Source organism: Centrocercus urophasianus, unplaced genomic scaffold (assembly GCF_019232065.1).
Source record: "Centrocercus urophasianus isolate 14NV4802_14NV808 unplaced genomic scaffold, USGS_Curo_1.0 seq_1216, whole genome shotgun sequence".
Classification (NCBI taxonomy): domain Eukaryota; kingdom Metazoa; phylum Chordata; class Aves; order Galliformes; family Phasianidae; genus Centrocercus; species Centrocercus urophasianus.
In genome coordinates this window covers 1-25,094 of record NW_024884383.1, presented here as the reverse complement: position 1 = coordinate 25,094, position 25,094 = coordinate 1, and the positions used below count along the sequence as shown (strand labels likewise).

At 48.0% G+C, this 25,094-nt stretch overlaps 1 protein-coding gene across 9 annotated transcripts in view; it reads right to left on the bottom strand.

Annotated features, from left to right (window-relative positions):
• The window catches only part of ZBTB46 (zinc finger and BTB domain containing 46), a 36,340-nt gene extending 11,784 nt beyond the window's left edge, over nucleotides 1–24,556 (bottom strand). For 3 of the 9 annotated variants that reach the window (XR_006167499.1, XM_042811209.1, XM_042811204.1), the window contains exons 1-4: nucleotides 20,102–20,220; nucleotides 18,621–18,755; nucleotides 11,212–12,181; nucleotides 2,600–2,881 (exon numbers count right to left, since the gene is read on the bottom strand). Coding sequence is in view for 8 of the 9 variants with exons in the window: in XM_042811209.1 (XP_042667143.1) it covers nucleotides 2,600–2,881; nucleotides 11,212–12,181; nucleotides 18,621–18,674 (1,306 nt within the window). In the remaining variant the exon portion in view is untranslated. Of the gene's footprint in view, nucleotides 1–2,599; nucleotides 2,882–11,211; nucleotides 12,182–16,321; nucleotides 16,575–18,620; nucleotides 18,756–19,124; nucleotides 19,379–20,101; nucleotides 20,221–21,217; nucleotides 21,262–24,393 lie in introns of those variants that run through there. The other 6 variants (XM_042811206.1, XM_042811203.1, XM_042811211.1 and 3 more) reach the window with 6 other exon arrangements.
• Between the last annotated feature and the right edge of the window lie 538 nt (nucleotides 24,557–25,094).

Below are 25,094 nucleotides of genomic sequence, written 5' to 3'. Positions count from 1 at the left end.
CAGCCACCCAACCACCCACTCACGCCACCCAGACAACAAGATACAGGAACTTTCCCTCCTGCTTTTAATTGAGTTTGAGTTGGTTGATTTCAGAAATGCCTGCCCGTACCACAGCAGTGCAGTGACGCTTGTTTTGATGCAGACAGAATCGCTCCTCACATCCTGTGCCTCATTTTCCATTTACTGAACGTTAAGTAATTTCACACCTCATATATCGGAACAATGTACAGTGAATTAGGAAAAAAAAGAACACGAGTAAAATGAAAACCTTGGGATATCCTCTATTAACTTTTACAGCAGTGTGAACTACGTGGAAGTAAATTCAAACTTGAAATGTACGGAGTAACTTTAGAGATTTATGTCCCCTTAGGAATGGCCCATCAGCATCGTGTGCCCCTCTGCTCCGCACCACAACTGGGGCTGCTGCTCCAGAAATGAGAAACCAGTGTTCAAGCTGCTGTGAGTCAGCTCCTCGCTGCGTCAGCGCGTAGGAAAACACAAAGACAACGCAGTGAGAGCAGTTAAGATCCAAAATAGGTTTTTTAAACTCAGGAGAGATTAATGGCTTAAAAGTTCTGGAGATCGGTGCGCTTGCTTTTCCAGTCGGACAAATGAAGATGGCCACATACAGTGCTGGTGTGGGTATTTGAAAAAGAGCCTCATTCGTTGTGCTCCCCTCCCTTTTTCGGGAGGGTGTAACCCATACGACTCAATATCCTCAACCTGTGTTTGACAAAAAGCATCACAAACACCCACAAAGCAAGCACCAAACCAGACTGGGTTTTAGGATCCCTACACTCTTATCATTTGCTTTGCTGTCATATTGTATTCGAGAAGGACCACTTAAAAAAAACAAGACAGCAAGAAGTAGCATCAGAACTCCAAGTGACTGAAAGAAGTAGATGTCTGTGATTGAAGAATGTAAGAAATTAAAAAAAAAAGCCCTTAACCAGCCACAGAGCATCCACAGCCATCGACTGCTGCCACAGAGCTGCAGACACAGCCAGCAGTTCAGCTCTTTGTCTTAAGCAATTCACTTACAGAAAGATGAGATAATTAAAGCTGAGGTGAATGGAATCCAAGTACCAATAAAGGGACCGGAAACCCCGGAGTGGAGGGGACCCTCCTGAGTCCACTGGGATTCCTCCCACTTCTAAATCCATCCAGCTTTGTTGCAGACCCAGCCGGTTTCCTGCCAACCCCACGCCTGCACCAGATCCCCACTCCTCAGCTGCTGAGGGAATCTTTAACTTCTCATCCAAAGTTATGAGTGGTTTGCATGACTGGTTGGTACTCATTTATCTTTCAGCAGAGCAGTCCTTCAGCTTGTAAGGAAAACCCAAAACGCTCCAACCAAAAGCGAGATGACAGATGGAGAGCAGTCCCATTATCACTGCACTTCATCATGACAGAAGACGAAGCCACCGATTCCAGCTGCCATCAATCACAGCCCCCAGCACCGTGCATCGATCACGGCAGCCCTGCAGCAGCCACACTCTGCACAACCCCACCACCAGCCCATAGGACACCCAGCAGCAGCCCACCTTCAACCTTCTACGTCTGGCTTAATTGGAGACAGTCACTGAACTACTGCAGGAGTAACAGCAACGCTGCATTAGCAATTTCCCCCAGACATTTGAACGGCACAGTAAGGTACAAAACATTTATTTTCTTTCTAAATTCAGACGTGGGAAAGGAAAAGAGGTTCCAAGGCGTCAGATAGTCCAGTTATTGCCCTTTATCACACACCCAAGCAATCATCAGAAGTTATCCTTTTCTTTGTCATTGAGGAAAGTCAAAATACAACAGATATCTGAAGTGAGTTTTTACGCCATTTAATTGGTCCATTTTCTTTGTATAGATTAAAACACTCTTTCTGCTGGAAGCTAACAAGTAGTACTCAGGCACTCACAGCTCGCTCTGTTTTGTCACATCCTATCTTCTGAAGGCATTAAAACAGAGCATTGATACCTTCTCTTTCTATGCACAGTAGAGAATCCACCTACTTTACAATAGCAACGAAGAAAATACAGAAGTACACCAAGAGAAGTGCTGAGCACAGACTGGTACAAGTTGGCTGTCCCCAACAAGTCACCCACAGAGAGCCACTCATCGCACAAGTGTCACAGAACAATTAGCAGCTGCTCATCACTTACAGGTCCGGCCATAAACAGCAGAAAGTAAGGACTGAATGATCTACAAAACCAGAGCTGCTTTTATGAGAACAGGAGCAACATTCCGCTCTCAGCATGAGCCAGTTTGGGATTCAAACCATTTCCAGCTACAGAAGGACCCCAGCACTTTGTGCTTTGCTGGTAGCCAGGGTTTTGCAAACAAGAACAACAGACGTTTGACAACAGGAGCTCCACGCACGCCCCACACTCCTTCCTCTCACAGAGTCAGCAGTCAGCATTAGAGTTGGATCAATACCAGACACAGGCTTCCAAATCTCACGGCAAGTGCGATTAAGCAGAGCTCAGTACCGGATGCAGACACAACAGCAGCAACAAACAGGACAGCGACCCGTGTTGTTTTTTCTTCTCGCCAACGCTTCCACTTCAAGCACCAACAGACAAACAACACAAACCCACAAACTTACGAGAGAGAGAGTGCGTGCCTTTGGGTAAGTACTCGAAGAGCAGGGAGCTGTCGTCGCCCAGCACGTCGGCCTTCAGCGACAGCAAGCTGTTCTTGCTCATGAGTGCTGCGCGCAGGTTGGCGACGGTGGCAGCTTGCAGTGCATCCTCCCTGTCCAGGGGGGGCTGCGGCAGGTAGCTGCCCTCCCCAGCACCCAGCAGCTGCTCCTCGCTGTGCACAAATGGGTCCGGCCGCTCCCCCCGGCTGTCCGAGCTGCTGGGCTCTGCTGCCGTCACATCAGCACCTGTGCAGGGAGAGATGCCATCAGCAGGACGCACTGGGTACACCTGATGTCACCTGATGTCCATCTGTGACCCCGAGCACAAGGTGACCTCCCAGTGCTTCCCCCGCTGCAAGTATTGAACACCAAGAGCGAACAGCCTGTAACAGGTTAAGTGTGCTTGTTGATGTGAAGTAGCTCTCCGCCGTATCTGTTGTCTTCACAATCAAAAAGCTACCCACAAAAAGAAGTTGCTGTGCCACTCAGGAGTGCTCCAAACACTGCAATTCCTCTGCCTGGCACCTGCAGAAGCAGAGCACCTTCCCCCATCTGCGTTTGATTTCTCCAATTGCACGCTATCAGCAAATCAAAGAATCCTTGCTTTGATTTTTATTGCTGGGTGCATATTCCATACCACCTCTGCAAGTGAGCGCAACGTTAACAGGCACATGCATTTCTCCTACAAGATAATGAAGTTTGTTTTACAAACATTTCCACGTAAAGGGAAGTTACAAGAATTTAAAGCACAACAGCTGCCCCAATAGAGGGTGAAGAAAGCAAATTAAAGTGCATTGAAACAGGAACACATCCCAGTCAAAGCAGGGACAGCTGCAGGAGCCTCATCCAGGTGTTTGCCAACCCCACGGGCAGCAGATCCCTCCCTTCCTCCTGTGCCATCTCAGAGCTGCCCATGGACACGACGTGCCGCTGGCTGCACACAGACACTAATTGCTAAAACACACACAGATTAATTGCAACCCCAACAATGCATTACATGTTCCTCAAAAGCCAAGATTAGAGGCAGGTGGTGAAATAGAGGCTCTGGAGCTCCCAGTACTTATAGTCGCAGTAACCTAATCAACTATCCACCTAGTGACATAAGCATCAAACACTCTCTGTACACCTAAACCCAAAAAGTCATTGAGTTCCTCTCCCCGAGATTCCAAAACCACTTTTCTCTGGGATGCAGCTCCTTTTAATGGGATTGAGCCAAAGAATTACACGAATCAAAAGCACCCGTCCCTGCCCAGCAATCCAACCACGTCCTGCAGCTCTGCAGAAGCACACAAACCAAGACCTGGGCAGCACGCTCCCAAAGGGCTGCAGCACTGCAGCTCCCAGCCCTTGGCCATGCCCTGATCCACTCCCAGCTCCAGAGCTGCCCTGGGATTAGTGCTGAGCTTATTAGTCTCCTTAGCAATTAATTATTTGGTAGTTATTCTCTTACACCAGCCTGCTTTCCGGAGCGTTGAAGCTTTAGAAAAGCCTTATGAGTCTGTTGACTTGGATTAATAATTCACTGATTTTGGTTTTAAAAAAGCCAAAGAGGCATCCCTGAAACTTTGATATTAGCTTTGAAAGTTCATATTTACACACAAAAACCTAAGATAAAAAGGATCATTGGAAGCCTGAGTACAGAAACCCACACGTGGCACCACTACTGCCATTCACAAAGAAGAGATGTTACTTGAAAGATAAATAAGCTCAGATCTTGTCACAAATCCAGGCATCAGAAAAGCAAAGGCAAGCCAGCAGCCTACCAACTACAGTGCATCAGCATCAAGGTTGTCACTGTAAGGAATTCAGCCTCGGGTAGTTTTCAGCTTTGAAACAAAGCTGTGGTGCCCACAAGCGAAGCAGCTCTGCATGCAGCTCCTGGGGAAGGGCTGTGTGGAAACCAAGGTGATGCAGTGCACCAACAGCAGTTCTGCTGAAGGCAGCTGATCCCCAGGACTTAAGCTAGGGAACGCTCTGCCAGGCTGCAAGTCCTGAACGGCCTTCTTTCCCTCCAGCCTCACAAGGCAAGAGGCCATATTCCACTCCACCATTTTACAATCATGCACAGAAAAACACTTCCATCCCATAGAATCGTGGAGAAGAGCTTCAAGATCAAGTCCAACCATCAGCCCATCACCACCCCTGGCACATCCACATCCAGGCACTGTGGAGATGTGGCACTCGGTGGGCATGGTGGGATGGTTTGGGGTTGAACTTGGGGATCTTGGAGCTCTTTTCCAACCCCAATGATTCTATTCTACGATTCAACATCCCAGGTCATTTTCTCTTGAAGTGAAATGAAGGTTGGTGAGGGTGAGGTTGGTGAGGGTACAGAAGATTTCACCCTCTTTGTGTATGAAATACCAGAATATTTCATGCCGAGTATTTCAGTTACAACAATGTAAGTTACCCAGTTATTCATACAGCTCAAGCATGAATGCTGCAAGTAACTTCCAAAGATAATTAAGCTTGCTATTTTAAGAGAAAGAGGAAAAAGACCGATTCCTTCCTCCTTTTGCTCCCACAGACGGCACTAACCAACATACTGGCAGACAGGTTACTCCTGGCGTGCTGCTGATCCTGATGAAGTAGAACAGATGACCTCCCAGTTGGTTTATGGAGCTTCAGCTACTATTCAGCTACTGCTTTTTCAGTCTTTAAGGTCTCCTATGGAGGCTCTTTCTGCAGACAGACGACCAGCAGTGCTCTCCCTTCCACAGCCTCTCCTCACACACAGCATCCTCCAGCCCATCCCCACGGCATCTGCAGTCCTGCAGCTGGAGATGGCCAGGCAGTGCCCTGCACCTTAGGCGTGCTCTCCCTTCCCAGCTCCTCACAGCACAGCCCAGACACATGCACTCCCAGGCTGCCAGGCACGAGTCTCCTGCTCAGCTTGCACCACCAGAACACATTTTCTGCAAAGCTGCTCTCTCGCTCGTTGTCTGCCAACCCGTGCTGATGCACAGGGTTATTCCGTGCCATGCACAGGACTTTGCATTTGTCCTTGTTGAATCCGTGCTGTTTCTGGCACCGTTGCATTCCAGCAAATCATTCCTCGCCGTCTGGTGCCATCCTACAGCGTGCTGAGGGTCTGCTCCGTGCCACCAAGTCCTCGATGACCACAGGACACAGCCCTGGAGCCACCTGTGATCAACGCGGGCACCGTGCTGTCCCTGGTGGCTCTGACACAGCTGGATGGCAGCTGGGGGGTGGGTGGCAAATGTCACCGTTTCCTTCACAATGTGACAAGCAGAAAGGGCAGAGGGATGTGAGGGGAGAGATGCCAACACCAGCTTTCTTATCCCCAAACGCTCATTCCTGCATCCCCTGCTGCTCCTTCAGTTGTACTCAACCATTTGCATAGTTGCAAAGTGAAACTGAGACAGGAACCGATGGACGTTAAAAATAGTCTAGTTTATTACAAAATGTTTATTTTTAATCCCAGATCAGTTCCACAATCTGGTTCACTCCATGGTTGCACAGACATTTCCACCAGAACAACTGCAGGAGAGCGTGGGGGTGGAAATGGAGCTCGAGGGGAAAGCAGGGCCACTGAAACTCAGCTTTCCTGCACTGGCCATTAACTCCTCCTGCTGCCGAGTGCTGACCTGAGAGAAAAGCTGGGTGAAATCAATGATGGTGTTCTGAGCTGCCCCATGGATCTGTATGGAGCATATGGACACGCCTCTGATACCTCAAACTTCAGGAATGACATTTCTTGCCCAGATTAAGGAAGATGCAGCTTGATCTCCTCATGTGCAAGCGACACAAGCCTTTGTATATCGGCCTCTTCCTCCTGAGCAAAGACAACAGGAGCAGCCGGGCCATCAGAAAAATGACAATCTTTTTACAGCTGCTAGAAATATCCCTCCAGTTTCTATTTCTGACAGCCCCACGCCCATCCTTCACCACGCTGTCACAACGGACTGCTTGTCAGACAAAGCCCAGTGTTCTCAGGCAGTGTTTACAGAGAGAAACGATGCCACGACCCACAGCTGTTCTGATCAGCAGCACTTTCACTAACACAGTAATGCACACATGGATATAATGCTCATCATGTTCCAAAGAAGCCCCAAATTCACAGTTCAGGAGCTGCAGAGATACAGGTTCTAACGTGCAAAGCTTTCCCCTTCTGCACAAGCACGACCCAACTTTGCACTGACACGTTCTACAAGCACCGCTGTATCTGCAGCATTGTTTCCTTCAAATCCATGGGCTGCAGGCAGAAACCAGCTGGGAAACCCTCTTCATTCCTCCGAGGATCTTAAAAAATATCACGTCTGAAATGATGGAAATGGTTAAAAGGGGCGAGTTAATTCTATCTGAAACTACTGCAATTGGAATACTGAGGTGGTCCTTGCATGTGACAGCATGCCAACTAACTGTACCTTCCAAATCCTTCAGAACAAGTACTTATGAAACAAGTGCCTGTAAGAAATCTTCTCCCAAAAAACACCCTGAACCAAAATCAAATCTGAGACCAACACGGCACAATTAGTTTTCATTTTTGGTTCACTGCATCTAAAGAACGAATTCCTCCTCCGTGTGAACACAAAGGCATGGCTGCAAAGGCGAAAGTGAAAGTCCTGCGCAGACAGATGATCTCAAAGTGGGATCCAAAATCTAAAGCCTTCATTTCTCACTGCTGGGAATTGCAGTACAGAAGGGTAAAGCAGAACAGCTGTGAGGAGGCAATGGGTCCAATCCTGGCACAGGGAACAGAACCCAGCGAGAAGGGCACTCAGCGGAGGGGAAGCCTCTGATCTCGGGAGTTAAAGCAGATTAACAGAATCAGGGCTGCGACTCGGGGAGGAGGAAGAGGAGGAGGAGAGCTCTGAGCCTAGGGAACATGGAGCGTGGGGTGGGGAGAGGAAATGGACACAGCTCAGAGCTAAAGCCGTGCAGGGTGGAACCATTTTGCAGCCAGGGTGTAGCCACGGGCAAGCGGCCGGGCTGCAAAGCACTGACTTTGGTCTCCAGATTTGAAAACAACCCGAACTAACCCTTTAATAACAGAGCTCAGAACCGTTATTCCCATGAAAGCTGCACCCCAATAGCTCATTAGCTTGGGGCTGGCTCTCCCCACAGCCTCTATGCAAAATGTTTTTGTAGCTGCTGGCACAGCTGCCACACAGAAAGCCAGGCAGCACCACCAGGCAGCCCGGGGCATGGGAGCAGCAGCCTGTGGGCACCTCTGCCTTCCTTTCTACGACCAGCTCCTGAGGACAGTGAACTGTTCATAAGTAAAGCCACAAGTTCTGCATTTTTGCAAAACCAAAGATCTTGTGAGTTTCAACTGCTGAACCTCAGGTACCAACACCATGTCGAGTTCCTCCCCTGCTCACAGTATTTCAGGCCCTTACTCCTTCACACGACCAGAACACTTGCCAAGCAGCACAGCAGAAGCACCACCACTGGCACTGTCCAAAGGTGCTCAGTGCACAGATGTTCACAGCGCACATGCACACAGCCAGGACCCCAAGTATAACATGAATACAGCCAGAGGAGAAAAGCTTTCCCATTCTGCAGCCTCCCATCTGCAGCCTCCCATTCTGCAGCCTCCCATCACTCCAGATGAACACATTATCACATTCTGGGCAGGTGAGCAGACTGCTGTCCCATTGGAGCACCCCCTGATGTCCCACAGCAACAGAAGATCCCTGCTCTGATGATCAGCACATCACCCAAAAATGTGCCCATGCTTCTCCTTCACGACAGAGGGCACCTGGGCAGAGTCAAAGACTTGGATGGGAAACATCAGACCTACAAGGTCAGAAGGTGAAGCCCTGTGCACCCCTCCCATAAGGTCACCACTCTGGGTAACGTAAAGCTCTTCTTACAGAATAGAGCATTTCCACTGCATTTAAACAAAGTAAAGGGAGAAGTTCCCAAGCTGCAAGTGTCTTTAAAAATGACTGTTCTGTTTAGAGAATAATTAGTGTCATTTCACAGTCAATTGGCACAAAAAAAAAAAAGGATCGCTTCCATCTTTAGGGTGCAAACACTCAGAAGACGCGTGGGAGCACTTCCTTAGGAATAAATTCCTGATTCAGTGACTGTGCTTGAAGTAACACGTTAATAAAACCATCAATGAATTCTTCCAGAGACACCCCCCAAGTGGCAGTGCTTTCCAGCATACGGAAAGGCAAAAGCAGCTCTGCTAGTGAGAGCTTTGAAAACACCACCAGCACCGCTGGCAGCCCCTCTAGATGTGCCACCAGCACAAGAAGCCTCAGCACTGAACGGCAGTGAGCTGACAGCTGTCTCCAAAGCAAACTTTCAGTGACTGCAGTGAGTTTCCTTCTACGGTGTCACAAAGTGCTCCCTTACAGCTGCTGCTCCTCACTGAACTAAACGTGTGATGCCACTGTCATCTGCAAGATCCACCTTCCATAACGCTGCTCGCGTCCTGCTGAGACGCGGTGCTGATTGCAAGGAAGACTAAGAGGTTATCTGGCACAGTGTCAGGAGGAAGATGCTAACACTGTAGTTTTAAGATTAAGTCTCCTGAATTAGCTTTGTGCTGCTGGAATGCCTGTGCTAGTCCTCTAGCACAACAGCATTTTCAAAGGGTACCCAGGCTATCCCGTATGCAGAGCTAGCAGATCTCACAAGCAGCATCTTAAAATAACCAAACAGATCCAGAAAGATAAAGGAGCTTCAAAGAACACAGTTTGAGGTAACTCTTCCTCTGAGCATACTCACGAAAGAGCATTCTGCACCCACTTCCTCAGCACAGGGCACCCTTTTGTCTCTGCTCTCTGCAGCGTGGCTGTGAACGCTTCTAACTGCAGGCTGCTTTACAGAGTAAAGCCCAACACTACCAAATTCAAACAGTGCCTTAAGATGAAATTTAAAGAGTGAAGCACACATCCCAGTACTGGTGACACAGCACAGACAATTGTTATTACCTGTTTTTACACCAAAAAAGTGCCATTTTTCTTCACATCTTGGAGCTAAGTGTGGATCACCCCTTGGCTGCTTTGGACAGATAAGAACCAACAAGCAACCTGGGTGGAACCCAGCAGCTCTGCAACAGCAGAGAGCAGACTGCAGGAGGGCTGCTTCCACCTGCTGGAGATGGGGAATACTTGTGCAGTGTTCAGCAGACCTAGAGACCCTCCTGCCTGGAGAGAGGCAGTGGGACAGCGGTGTTTGGGGCAGCAGGGATGTTCTCTGGTTCTCTGCACACTTGTTCTCACTCTTCAGCAGCACACAAGGAAGAATTTCATCTCTGCTTACTTCCCAGGCTGGTGAATACAGGGAAAGCCAGGAGCTGAGGTTCGGCAGGGCCATTTCACAGAGCCCCACACTGCTCCCAGAGCAGTGCCCAGGTGCTGCCAACACACACAGCCCCGTGCCGCTCAGTCCTGGCACTCCACTCACCTCACATTCACTTTTTCCCTTTGCTCAATCAGGACGAGTGGAATATTGAAGCAATTCCCCCCAGCCACCAGCACTCAGCTTGCCCTTTTCCATCTTCACAAACACCTCTCTCATTGGAAACTGCGTTTAGGACAAGATTTGCAACAACCTCTTGGGCTGTGCCTGTTACCATGCTGGCTCAGCACCGCTCTGAGTCAACACCAGGAGCTGCGTTCCTCTCATCTGCTAACAGCTGTAAAGAAAAGGGCACTTCTGCTCAATTCCCTGACAATTAGGACTTTAATGATGCAGACATCATTCAGCTTCCAGTAACACAATCTCCTACTCTAGGCACTCTTTTCAAAAGCACAACTTGAAGAACATTCCATTTATAAGCAGCTTGCTGAGGTCAGTGCTGCAGTTCTGTTTCTGCACGGCTTGCCTCAAATACCTGTCCCAAGCCCCTGCACCTCACAGAAATACAAGTGTTTGAGTTGGTTTTAAGGGATGCAGTGAAAACGAAAAACATTTGAGTGCCAATCGCATTCCAGGCACTCCACACTGAGTCTCTGCTCCAAACAACCCTCGAACACGTGCACTGCAAAGCCAGGATTCATCATAAATCACTGTTATCTTAAGTTATCTCACATTTTTCTTCTAACTGAAGTTGTTTAGATTTTATCATCAGCCAATTAGAATAATTACATGCAAGCCTACTGCAGTAGATAACTGTAAAATGTAATACTTCTGAAGATACTTGCAGAGTTACCCATTCATTTAAATGCCAATGAAAGCCACATTCAAACTTTGGTATGCAAGCAACTTACACATCCTTTTTCAGCCCATAAAGACTATTCAGACTTTCACCATGTTTATATTGCTTTTTTCACCCGAATTTGACAACAGAGCCGTATATATAATCTCACACACCTCTCTTGGATTCTGGTATGCAATGAAGCATAGGCTAACCCCTATCACAACCTGAATTCCTCAAGTCAGCCTAAGGGAGCTCAATGCCACACTCTCTCTGAAGTCCTCATGGAAAAAAACACCAAACCCAACACCACCAGCAGCCCTGGATCTATTAATTGCCTGTGGTCAGCGAATCAAGCAGGACAGCCATCATAACTCTAAAGAGAAAAGATTGTACCATGAGAAGATGCAACTGACTCAACTTTTCTCATGTCAGCCACGCAAGCAGAATGACTTACTTGGATCTCGACTGCTGTACGGCCATCCTGAGGCAGGTAAAAAAGATGGCATTGGAGAACTTGCTCTGCTGTCATCCTCTACTTGCTGTGTAATGTGACGCACAGTTTCTTTGTTTTTCCTGTTCTTCCTGCGCCCCGTGGGCTGCCAGCCATCCCCCACTCCTTGCTCTGAGAAAGCGTTCTGTATTGCACTATCCTTGGCAGAATGCAGTTCATTCCCTCCATAATGAGAGGGAGAAACCTGTTCCTCTTTGATACGTAAAGACCCATAGCCCATGTCACTGGACCAAAGCGACTGGGACGAAACGTCTTCGTGGCTGTCAGTTTTTGGTTCCGGATCCTCCTTCCCATAACTGCTCCCTCCTTCGTGGCAGCTGGCAATAGCAGAATCTCCTGAAGAGTTTGCTGGACTCGTCCTCCGAGCCAGCCACGGCGATATGCTCCTGCCAGCCACCACTGCTGAGATCAGAGCGTCCGTGCTGCTGCTGGAGGGGGCTCCCAGCTCGTAGTCCACAAGGTCATCCGAGGCATCTGACTTGATGCTTATGTCCAGAGCTGCCTTGATGAAGTTGTGGCAGGCCTGCACGATATCCGTCATCTGCAGGTAGCTGGCAGCAGACATCACCTCGATGACGTTCCTGCTGGTCAGCGCTAGGTGTGCAGAATACATGAAGTCAATGATTGCCTTAAAGCCTTGTGCAGTGACAATGTCTAAGTGGGTGACCGTGGCCTGGTCGGAGGTTTTCTGTACCTGGCAGTACAGTGTTTTGAAGTAGCGACTGCTCCCGAGCAGAACGTTTTTGTGAGCCTTGAAGATCTTCCCCTCCACGATGATGCAGACGTCGCAAAGGATGCCGTGCTGCCGCTGCTCGTTGAGCTCCCGAAGCAGGTGCCGGTAGTGGGAGGCAATCTCCATATCTTCCTTTCGGTTATTCATTTGGAAGTCTTTGTGTTTCCTCTTCCACAAGTCCTGCAAGGAGAAGGAAACATCCAAACAAGTTCAGATCAGTCCCAAACTGCACCACGTTCAATAGCAGGTGCACCTTGAACATGTCCTGCAGAATACAAGAGTTGCCCAGAAAGAGTCCGTGTTTATGATGTGGAGCATACTTCAAATAATTGTTGTTAAAAGGGACTAAATGTGAAGCTCAGTCCTACGTCACCTCAAAATATCCCAGAGAAACGTTTCTTTACGTCGTTACAGACCTGAAAGAAAACCTGTCTGGAGTTACTGAGGTGGAACAGCCACTGATTGTCGCTGTTTGGGTTCAGTAAGATTGGGTTTGGATACAAGTCGGGCACATGAAACCATGCCGAAATCACTGAAACAAAATTTCCTCATGGAAAAAAGCATTATGAGAGCAGGAATAGCTGAAATCCCCCAAGAGCACAAGCTGACTGAAAGCAGCTACTGCCCTTGCTGAGGGGCTGTGAACTGCTCTCGAGTCAGAAAAGCAATAGGCAAAATCTGAGACTATGGATCACAACATTTCAAGTCCCCACCCAAACCAAACCAGCAATGGATCAGAGCTATGACATTAATTTCACTTGAAGCTCAACTACTTACAAGCACAACCTTTACAACTTCGCAGTAAAACCTGCTGTTTCCCTGGCTTCGCATCCCCAAGTTTTCCCCACCAGCCTAAGATGTTGGGTGAAAAAATGCAGTAAATCACAGCTTTTCTTCATAAGAGAGGTGCTCCAACCCTACAGTGGTGAGGGATAACTATTCCTTTCCTCCAAAAAGTTGAATTTGTCCCAGCATAAGAAGCTCCAGCAGTGAAGCTGATATTGAGGCCCACATCTCAACACACAACTGTAAAACGTGTGTGTGCTTGGAGTGTCACCATGGGCAGGCACATCCTGGATTTAGGACACTGCTGATTGCTGATAGAACAAAGTCCCTGTGAGAACACAACCCTGAGCTCTCCCAGTCCCAAAGGGTATGTGATTAAATATAAGTGCTGCCAACAAGGCTGAGCGAGTTTGCAGCACCTTTTCAACACACACACAGTTCACATCCACATTCAGTCCCATCTGTTCAAACCAAGCAGCAGCAGTGGGCAGGCCTAGGACAGCCACGATAGGAAAGTTCACTGATGCATGCAGGAGGGTTTCCAGCACTGGGGAACACAGATATCCAAGATCCATGCCCCTGTCTGTGCTATTAATACAACCTCCAGAAGCCAACAGCTGAGCCAACACCGTTGGCTGGGGAACGAGCCCACAGAACACACATCCAGCATCTCCCTGCTAGAGCTCCACCTGACGATTCACAAGGTTGAGTTATGCAGCTGTTGCCTGCACAGACCTCCTCCGTTCTGTAGGAATGGGGCTGTCTCCTCAGCAGGGTCAGGAGTGCTAATTTGTGAGAGCAGCTGGTCTCTCATCACTGAAAGCCATTGGCTTCCATAAAAAGGAAGGCCTATGCTCCTTCCTGCAACACCAACAGGCAGAACTGGGATTTATGTGCTTCAACTCTGTGCAGCTCTTCTGTAGAATTAAGCACAAAAGACATGAAGCTTATCTTCACGTGAAGGTGGTCAATACAGTGTGGCTCTACACTATCCAAATGCTACTACATATGAGACCTACCCGGGAACTTCAGCTCTGGCCACCTCCATCTAAATATATACACAAACAGGAGTCAGAATTGAGGAGCAAGAACATTAAGAACTGATCTGTAAAATGGCCTTTGAAGGCCTGGAAAGGCCCTGTCAGACCCAGGCAGCATAGATGCTCTCTAACCCACGCACTGAAGGTGGCTGCCACTGCTTCACAGCCACCTTCAGCTTTGGGAGAACCACCTATGAAGGCAGAGTGACAGTTCAGTTTTGTCTTTATTCCAGAAACCACTGCTGCATCTACTTTTAGGAGCTGAAGAGTCGGCTTTGCTCCCTCAGGAAATACGAATTGCCACGCAGGATCAAGTGAGTTGTCCATCATCAATCCTGCCTCCACCAGCCGCCACAGCCACGTGATGCTGAGGGAGATGCAAGACATCTCACAACACAGCCATGCAATGATCCCAAGGCTCTGTATCTGGCACTTCCTTTTGCTCTTCTTTCACAGGTAACAAAATCCAGGCTTCAAGATAGGATCTCCCTGGATCTGCTTGGAAAAAGAATTGTCTCCTGCAAGGTAACTTTCTCTTCCTCAATTTAATACAGATTAGCATCTGGAATATCTGTCAATATCTTCATTGTGCTTTAATGCAACAACAGCTTTTCCTGTATTTCTTCTTTAATGTCCTGCAGCTAGAAATTACCCTGATTGCTTGAGATTTTCTTTCTTTACTACTTTAGATGTTCATGGAGCTTAGCTCAGTGCATGGCTGGGTTCCCCTTGCTGCTGATAGCAGCCTGTTTCAGATACACCTCATTCCCTGTTAAAGCTGCCTATGCCAGCAACCTGGATTAGGCATTTGTCTCCTTCTACCTTCGCTTTAGAGCAGAGCAGTCTGAGCAGCAGACTGACTAATCCACCGCTTCTGATGGATGAAGCACTTGCTAGCTTGTTTATGAAATAGCTTCCCTCTGACTTAATTTCCTATCAAGAGATTTTTTACTAACCACAGAACAAAAAATAATAAAAGATTCCTCCCTGGCTTCCCTCCCGCCTGCTGACAGCAGACACCCTGCAGCCACGCAGCCCTGTGCATGCCCACATCCCCAAGGGCTGGGGACAAGAGCTGGAGGTGCCTTCTGGACAGGAAAGCAAAGCCATCTGACGTTCTAAAATAATAAAAAGAAGACAATAATGCACGTTAAAACAACGCGAAGATGCCCTGTGCAAATGATGACAACTCATCTTTGTTCCAAAGTACTTAAACCCTAGGTATTAAGAGAGGTGAGCGGGGAAGACACCCACTGCAAAGAGCAGCAGCCCTCCACTGGGAGGAGGTCCTGTGTCAGCAGTGCTGGGTGTGCAAGGAAAGATGCTGAGTTTTACTGATTACCTGTGGACACGAGTGCCTACATCCACCGTGGCAGCAATTGCTGCTGGGGATGCCTTGGTCCTCCCTGGCTAAAGGTCTGCCCCCTGCACACGTCGCCCCCACCCAACATTTGTCACAGCCTTGTACCTTTTAAATGAGAGGTCTTTGGGGGAGAAAATTAAATACGCCTCAAATTCAGAGGAATTAATTAGTTTTCTGTCTACCCATGTCAAACGAGAACACCCGCTTAATGTCAAGGAGCACCAGGGAATTAATCCAAGTTAAATTTAAGGCAATTTGCTAGTAGTTAAAAATTCAGGAAGCTTCAAAACCCCACGCTCTTCTGTTCCAATTTCACACGCTGTTTTGTGGCCCCTTGGCTGGTGTCAGGCTTTTTTTTTTCCTCTTTTTTTTTTTGGTAAAAATGTTTATCTCCATGTACAAGATGCAGTGGAAGGGTTTCTTCAGAAAGGCAGTGCCCCCCCGAGTCCTGCTGGCAGTGTAGCACAGATTGCTGGAGATGGACCCCAACGTTCAACGCTACATTTTTTGCTTCATCTCAGGTCTCTTTAACGCAGCGAAGGATCTCAAAGCTGAACACCTACTGGAATTATTCTGGCTTGGGCCTCTGGTGACAGCACACAGCCCAACACAGCTTTCCAAGAAGCCAATGAACCGTAAGAGCTCATCTGTAGGTTTTCCACTAAATAAATGGTAGGAGAGCAGGCTTTCTCCATAAGTCAATTTACAGAGAGTACCATAATTCTATTGCTTTCCTAGAAATAACTAGAAAAATCATCCCTAAACAAACAGCACTTGCATGTCAGAGCAAAAAAGAACCAGCGAGCAGATTTAATCATCCCTTTCCTGCCAACTTCTGCCAAGATACAGGGCAGCTTTTTGTTTCTCATGTTGTCAAAGCTCTGGTCTTAAAGCAAGCATTAAGAATTTATACACCTTTTAACCCCAGCTGGAACGAACCTAGCTGTACAAACGCACCGTTTATGGAAAGTGTTTATTTTGCATTAGCAGTACAGTTGTTTGTACACGAAAATATCACCTGATGGCATAATAACAGTCTGAGCAAACAGAATATTCACTTAAAGTGAATTTCACCTCTGGCAAAAAGAAGAGCCAGTGACGCTTACACAGCCAACCTCTCTGCATACATACCTGGAATAAGTCCCCCGACCAAAATCTCTCAATTAAGGGGTTCAAACGAGTAGTGCCTTAAACTCAGCAAATTATTTCAATTTTGACCAAGAGCCACGGAGAAGAAACGCAGCACACAGATGAAAGCCTTCGCCATCCCATCCCTTGGGAAACAGCAGGGACAAAAATAAACTCCAAAGCGCTTCATTCCCTTCACTCCGACAGAAAGCAGCAGGAAAAACGGACTACAGTTCTTCCTCAGCAATTGAGAGCCCTGTACGAGAGGAAAATATTTTTTGCTGTCTCACAAAAACAAGATTTTGAACCCCATGGCATTTAGCCTGGTGCCATTTTCTTAATGTAAGCTTCCACCCTTAGCACAGAGGGCTCTGGTTAGGGAGCACCAAGCAGCACGCTCCTCCAGCGGCTCCGTGCTCCCTGGGGAAAACAGGCCAACTGGAATCTCACCAAAAATGCGCTGTTTCCTCCCCCATTTCTCTCCAGAGAAAAAGAAAAACAGATTAAGGAGGAACTGAAATTCACTGGGAAGGTTTGCCATACAAAGGAAAGCCCACCGCCAAAAACCAAAACCAAACACACCCCACGGCTGCTTCCCCACGTCCTCCATATCTCCACTCCCAAGACATTCCAACATTTTTGGAATTCCTCTCCAAAAGAGCTCTGCAAGGTGAGATTGGACTGACCTCCCCCTCGCACAAGGTTCTGTGCACGAGTTTCACTTTTACCCAATTAAAGACAACAGAAATACAGGGGATTCCTCCCATCTACGCACCCTGTGCTGGAGGGAAAAAAGAGAACAAAATCACAATGTAACCTTAATGGCTGAAAAGGACAGTGCCCTGTACTTGGAATATCCTTCCAAATGGGAGAGAAAATGGAAGAACTGGGACATCAGTGGGTCACAGCTCCCCGCAAAGACAGCACCTGAGTTCTTCAGAGGTGCAGCTCCCAGCTGAAGGGTTACCTCACAAGGGCCTTTGAAGAAGGGCACAGAGCTACTAGGATGGCTTTCATTTCCTTATACTGCGTCCTCCAAGACTGTATTTGTTTCGGTTTTATTCAAAGTAGGTAGAAGTAACAGCTTGTGAAAATGAACAGCTGCCACAAGAGAAATTCTTCTACTTTGATTCGAGAAATCAGCACGATGTTAAGTTGGTCCTATGTTTTTCAGTGAACTTAAACAAACAAAAAAAAAACCACAGGACACCTCACTGCCACCACCAACCCCACAGCTGCATTGCCTAGGTGCATTTTTACCATCAGATTTGAGCCCCTTCAATTCTCACTGACTGCTGTTAACATCTGCCTGATGGGCATTCGTGAAAACATCTGTATTCAAGGCTAAGCTGGATGGGACTTTGAGCAACCTGGCCTAGAGGGAGGTGTCCCTCACCACTGCAGGGCATTGGAACTAGATTGTCTTAAAGCTCCCTTCCAACCCAAACCATTCTATGATTCTACGATTGAAGCCAATGCCACCCATGGCAGCAGCTCCTCTTGGCATCTGTGCAGCAGGTAATGCCCAGGAGCCCACGAGCTGCAGCACTGCACTCCAGTACCTGCAGCACACAGCCAAGAGCTCACTCCCTGTTAAGTGTTTGTGCAGGTAAAGGGATTTCACCCCCATCTGTGTGGGTATAGAGTTTGTTAGGACATACAGTATGTTTAAGACCACGCCTTCAGGCTGCAATTGCTTCTGCTGTAAAAATACACAGATCTAAATGCAATCAGGAACTAGAGGAAGGCCAGTTTCAGCAAGAGGAATAAGGACGTTCAGAAAGCTCCCAGCTCTTCGTTCTGCTGCTACAGCTTGGCTTCTGCAACCTGAACAAGAACCAGAAGCAAAACCTAATCCTAACCCTGGTAAGCAGAACCCAGAACAACAGAGCTATCATTAAATATCTCACATCCCACTCCACAGCTTTCACACCTGTCAGACCACTGATCTGCTGGGCCAGCTCCAGCCTGCAGAACCTGTAGGCATAGAAACATAGCAGGACAACAGGACTGCTGAGGGTAGCTTAGAGAAATTCATTTATTAACCTTCATCAATTCCAACAGTGCATGAAGAACTTCACAAGAAAATGAAAGCTGGGGAAAAACTGTTGGCCTCCTCAGTGTGGAAGGAGAGCAACTAGAAAGCAGAATTCAAAAGGAAAACCCACCAGAGATGTTGGTTTCTCTGTCGTGTTCTTAAATCAACAATTAGTGAAAGGATTTTTAGTGGTCTTTTAAGAGAAACTTAAATAAAAAAAAAAAAAAAAGCAAAACCAAACAGAAAAAAACAATTACTGCTTACCAGTAACAAACTGGGTTCCAGCTCTGGTGCTTCTCCTGCAGCAGCTGAGGACATCAACAGTCTGAGGGCAGCACAGCAGTGCCCTGCTCTTGGCCTTCCAACAGCACTGGGGTGAACTCTTGTAGGATGACAGAGCTATAATAAAAGACAAACCCAGACATTATTAGCACTGAACAACAAGATCACTGACCAGCAGCAGCACAGGTTGAAGTCCTTCCCCCCCAGACTCATGTGTAAAAGGTCTACGTACGATGTAACGAACAGAAAGATGATGACTCAAATCATATCTACACATTAAAGGTAATTAAAGCCAGGTTACCTTCTTGCAGTAGTGTCAGCAAGTTACTTCTTACAAGTATGGGAAAAAAATAATCTAATTTTGGATACTAAGACTTCAAACAGATCTATGAAACAACAGTGTTTCCTGTTTGGTAGCTTTTGAAAACATTCTCACTTTAATGACTTTTCAAAGAGACATCCGTGGCCCAAGGGGCACTGATTCACCTTATGTGACCTGTCAAATACTGGGGCTGAAAGCTGCCAATGGAGCTCCTGACAAAACCCTTGTTTGCAAAGGAATGCTCAGGATATTCCTCTTGGAACACAGGAGGAACAGCTCCTGTGGCTGATGCCATTCCAGGTTATGAGGCAGAACAATCCCCAGATTTTGAAAATCTGTCGCAAAGAAAACACCAGAAAATAGAAATGAAGAAAGCTTTTCCACTACGAGCTAATGTCATTATGAATGGCCAAGTAATGAATCTAATAAGCAAATGAAGCAAAAAGGAAGAGCCAAGCATTTTTATGGCAACGAGCAGAACTGTGAAAATCTTGAGACAAATACACAAATATAACCCAATTCGAGCAAATACCACTGACTTTGTTCTCAATCTCTATTTCTGACTGCCAAGTCTTGCCTCTGCCTAATTCTGATTGCTTCTCCATTGCAGTTGTGTTGGCTGGCTCTTGACAGTCCTTTTATTTAGGCAGTTACAGAGGGAAAAAAAGCAAGAAGAGCAGGGAGGGCACAACCAACACTGACATGTGGGAAACGACCCTGTTAGTGCATTAGGAAATTAATCTGCACTTTCACTCAGACTTGGGATTACTGCAGTCCCCATTTACTGCCTGTCCCACGTAAGCCAGAATGGTCTGGTAAACATAACAAAGCTGAGACCTCTCCTATTTTGTACTCTCTTCCCTTCCCTTTGCCCTGCATTCTGCACCTGTTTTCCACGTCTCATGGAAGGGACAAAACCTAGTGATGGTGATTAATGGAGGCAGCCCCACCATTAGGTAGGAGCAGAACAGCAGCCAGAGGTATTTCTCTAACCTATACACTGGGTTCCACTTCTAAACCAGCTTTTGTTATCAATTTCAAGCCAAATTTTATTTACAACCTGGAAGCTTTACTAACAAGGCACCCTCTGGATACTCTCTTCCCATTATCACAGCAATATCTTTGGATGCTCTGAACTTACCACTATTTGGGTCCTTTCTGTTAGCGAAGCAAAGCGCCGCGATGTTTCACAGCTGCATGGTGCATGGTTTGGTGGGGGAAGGAAGATGGTAAGGAGCTCCACGAGGTTCTTCAGACGTCCTGTGTTTGGGAATGGAAAGAACGGGAAGGAAAAGTGAAAATCTACACTACCGTAAAGCAAAATAGAATTGTCAGTTACAAGCAATAGGTAAAGCAACGCTTACAAGACAGTTTCCCAGCTCAAATTGAAACATTCTGAAATATTTACACAACTACGAGCACAGAAAGCGAGTTAGCTCCTGCATGAAGTTGGAGTTTAACATCAGATTTTAACTGACAGCTTCTGGCCACGCTTCCAGAGCGACGCGCTCTGAGGAACTGTGCAGAAAACACTTCCTCAAGCTGCTTGAAGATGTCCCATCGATGTTGTGTGTTCTAATTAGCAGCATAAAGATTTAATTAGCGTTGATACAACAACTGCGACACACACCCTTCGCTGGGGGTTAATGTCAACCCGACCTCACTGCTACAGCCATTCCCACCGCCACCCCAAAACCAAACTATTTGCCTGAGGTTACAGAGAAACCCTGCATTGCACAGCACGGAGACATCTGAATTCTATTCCTGCTCATCTCTGCTGAATCACAGCCTCCGAAAGGCAGCGCCGTGCCTGAGCCACAGGGCAGCACACACGGCCACAGAGCACACAGCTGCCTCTTCCTCTTTACATACAGTCAAACGTTCTGAAGAAAACCCACAGAGCTGTAGAAAAAGACACAAGTGCCCACCAGAAAAGCAACGCAGGCAGAAAGAACACATTCCAACTGTTAGCTAATGCAACAGGATGCAGCTTTCTGAAAGGGCACCGTGCGCACACCTCTCTGCACACACGGAGGAAACACGGCGTGGAAATATCCACGTGCTTCCCTCATCCATCTCCCCTCAGCTTCAGCTCTGCCCCTCCACCCCCAGCTGTGTGGGGCACAGCACAGAACAGCCAATGGCAAAGCAAGCACTGAGAAGGTTCAAGAGGTCCGGTGACACCAGAGAGGTAAGAATTCAGCTGTCTGTCTGCCTGCTCCTCCGACAGCCCAACGGCTGGACCAGCAGAGCTTACCTGTCCCAGTGCCACTGACTCCTGCAAGAGCTGAGCTCCTGCTCACAGTGCAGTCACGAAAATAACCGAAGCAGAAGACGTCACGTTTGTGTCTCTGTTACCCAAAACCCAACATAAAAAGCACCGGAGAAAAAGAGGGTTAAGGCACGTCATGTTGGGAATTACCCTGCTGGGAGCTTCCCCCAAAATGCTCTCGTTGGGTTTTTGGCTTTTTCGTGAGGGGATCTTTGCTAAAACTCCCAAACCCAGAACGTTTAAAGGGTGGAGGGAAAGGAGGAAGAATCGCGGGGTGATTTTGAAAGGGAAGTGTGGGGGGGAGCTGGGGGAAAGGGCACCTAAAAGAGAGAATAGAGACACAGGATTCGGGACCACACCAGCAGATAACACACGTGGTGCTCTGCAGCTTTTGTGCCTGTGGCTCCTGGTACAGCACTCAGTGCCTTGGGCAGGCGTCCCTTCCACATTTTCAATGTCAACCTGATCTTTTTTTCCTCCCCATCCCGTAACAGTTGATCAAACCCAGAAGAGGAACGAAGGCAGGACAGACACAGCTGTGGGAAGGAACAGCAGTGAGCTGCTCTTGTGCACCTCATCCTCCTGCACTGTGGAGCAGCACTTTAGGAGCACTGCATCCCGATTACCTCTTTTATCAGGATTTAATTAGTTGGTGTCAGGTTTGGGTATTTTAAGCACTAATGACCAACACAGACCATTGATTCTTCTGTTTCAGAGCACTGGTGAGAAAGGCATTTCCTCCAGAGGTATATTAGTACAAAAGGTGTGAGTTCTGTTAGTGTCTTCATCCCGAAATACTAACCACAAGTTGAGAAATATAAGAAGTAGCTCGGGTGGAACAGGGACTCTGAATACAAGGAGACAAAAATGATGGAAGGTAGCTATGGATTTCAGTGACCGCAGGTACAAACATATTCCTTAATATGTAAAACCCCGCTCACTTTTCTAAGTAGGGTTCTTAAGCAGCTAAGTTCTTGGCATGAGCTCCAACATTCTTGTTACTAAGTTTATTTAATCCACACATAAGCCAGTGGCTGTGCTTGTGGAATATTTCTGAGGTTCTGTGTCCTCCCTGCTTTACAGAAGACCCCACCTCAGCTCTGCATAAAGCAAAAGTCAGGCAACACGCAATGTGTGCAGGATGACCAACGCGAGGGCGGCAGTCAGGCTGCAGAGCACGGCAGCAGAAGGGCTGGCTCTCAGCTGCCAGCTACCTGCAAAGCTACACTGCTCCAATGCCTGCGTGTGTCCTCACCTCTATGCAACCCAACACCTCCAAGTGGAAGGCCTTTCCATCTCATTAGAATTGCTGTCCAGGACCGTGACCTGCCTGCAGTGCACAGGAGGCACTCAGCACCAACGTTTCACAAGCAGCCAAAGCACAACCCGATGTTTCTTGAACATACTTGAAGAAAAGCAAGCTGAAGGAACTGCTCAGGGAATGGCTGCTCGTTTGTGAGGAGGTGCAGTGAGGACTTCAGGCTGCACTGCATTAACAAAGAGCATCTTTAGCATATCTGTGATTTTTCATCAACATACTCCACAGTGTTTTAGGAGAGGAGAGTGAAGAAGGCATCCCTGCTCTGCAGAAGCAGCTGATGGAGCCCAGCACTCCACAAGCAGCTATGGGATGGGATGGATCCCAAGAGGAAAACAGCTCTTGGGGGAAAAAAAGAGGAAAACCTGACAGCAGTTCAGGGTAAGGGGCTGCAAATGCAAAGGTGCCACTTGGAGAAAACAAGAGGGAGGAATAAAGAGATGTTCTGAAGGAATAAAGTGGAACTGTAACCCCAGGGTTCTCACTATGCCATTGTCCTCACCTCCCTCCACCTCCATCCCCCAGCACCCTTCACCTGGGCACTGTAAGCCCCAAATATCCCATACACACAGCACAGGTGAGCCGTGTGCTGACTCAGGCAGGAGTAACAATACAACAAGTGCAACAAGACAACAAGCACAGAATGAACCCCTCCTGCAAAGTGTCCGATGCTCTGCGCAATGGACACAACCTGCTGGCTGCTGGGAATCACAATGTGTGCATGGGATGAGCACAACAGCTGCAGGCTGCTCTGCAGTGACAAACCAAGCCCTCTTTTCACCCCTTTGTTTGGCATTAAGTTAGAAACCCCCCTGTGAACAGGAGCAAAAAAATAATTAACAAACAACCAAACAACCAAACAACCATGAATGGTTTTTACTAATTTAAGAGGAGTCCAGAGAGCATGACAGAGTGCTCTGGCAGGCACCAAGAGCAGCACAAAAAGGGAAAAAGTGCTGGGAAAAGCTGGGCTGATGTGCTGCGGTCCCGCTGGGTGGGTGTCAGCCTGCAGCTGTGCTGCAGGACAGGAAACTTCGCTCAGAAACTGCAGAAACAGATCTGCAAAGAAATGATCAGTGCGAGAGGAGAGCGCAGGCAGCCAGATTTGGTTGAGGACTATCGGAGGCGAAGCAGCCGGACTGGCAGCAGGTAACAGAGCTTTCATTTCTCTGCAGAGCTGGGGGTGCTAAACTGGGTTTCCTCTGAGCGCTCTGAGTTAGAAAAAATAAAAACCAACATTAAAAAAAGAAAAAACTCTCCCTCAAAGAACATCTCCTCTGTCGTACGGCTGTCCCAGAAAACAAAGACCACGGGGAAAAAGTGGCCCATTTTCCTCCTCCAAGAACCCCACGTACAGGTCATGTTTTCAAAGCCTGAATCCTGCGTGCTTTCGAAGGCAGCAGCATTTAAAATACACAAATAATTGCTCAGCATCAGAAGGATCAGAACATCCTCGTTGGGTTCTTTTTGGTGCTGCGCTACGACCGACTCCATGTGAGCTCCGCCAGCCCCCAGAACAGCACCAGAAAGTGACGATCCCACAGTGAAAGCACTGTGACTAACGATACACCCCACCCTTGGTCAGTTTGTGCATTTTTCCCCCACCCCAGCACGAAGGATTTCCCAACACAAAACTTGACAAACAGCGAGGGAACCCGGGCAGGATTGCCACGGGAAAGTCGCTATCTGTTTGCCATTAAAAGCTGCTGTAAGAGACATGGCGAGCCAGGTGTGGGTGCAAGTGGGAGAGCTGTGCGAGTTCATCCATCGCTCTTCCTGGGCAACATCAGCTCTTCGTGGGGAAATAAAAGGAAAAGCACTCCCTCACCTCTTCCTCCCTCACCTTTTCGCGAGATGCACGCAATGCAAGAACAGCAGAGCAGCTCCGAGCGCAGCACCGCACTCATAATGAATACTTTATGGAGTTCAGAGCCGGGACCCGGACCCGGATCGGATCGAACTGCCACCGAAATGCAGACGCACAACTCGAGTGCAGGTGCTGCCCGCAAAGCACGCAGCTCCCAGCCGGCACCGCCGCAAACAATGCCGCCCGTCGCCCGGCGTGCCAAGTGCATCGCAGCCACCGCACAACCAAACAGCGTCGGGAATCCATCCCGAACTGTTCAAGTGCCCCTTTGTTCGTCCTCCCGTGGTCAGGTGAGAACCCAGCGATACAGCGTTGGGGCAGAAGGCTCCTCCCGGCCCTATAGCTGTCAGTGGGGGCACTGACACAAAGGGGCCGCGGCGGCCGGGGGGCACTTTGTGTGGGGTGGGGGCAGAGCAGAGGGCACCGCACTTGTTACAGCCCCACGGGGGCACCCACAGCCCTCACGGGAGCGGGGATCGGCTTTGGGGTTTGTTTGCTTTTTCCCCTAAGGGTGTTATTATTATTGCGTGTTGTCATTATCTCTAAAAGAGGGTCACTTCCCCCATGTCAGCCCGCAATTAAAATGGAGGCGCTGCGAGCCGGGCTTTAGGGGGAGACAATAACCCAAAACGGGGCTGGATGAAGGAAAAACAATAATAAATAAATAAAATAAAAAT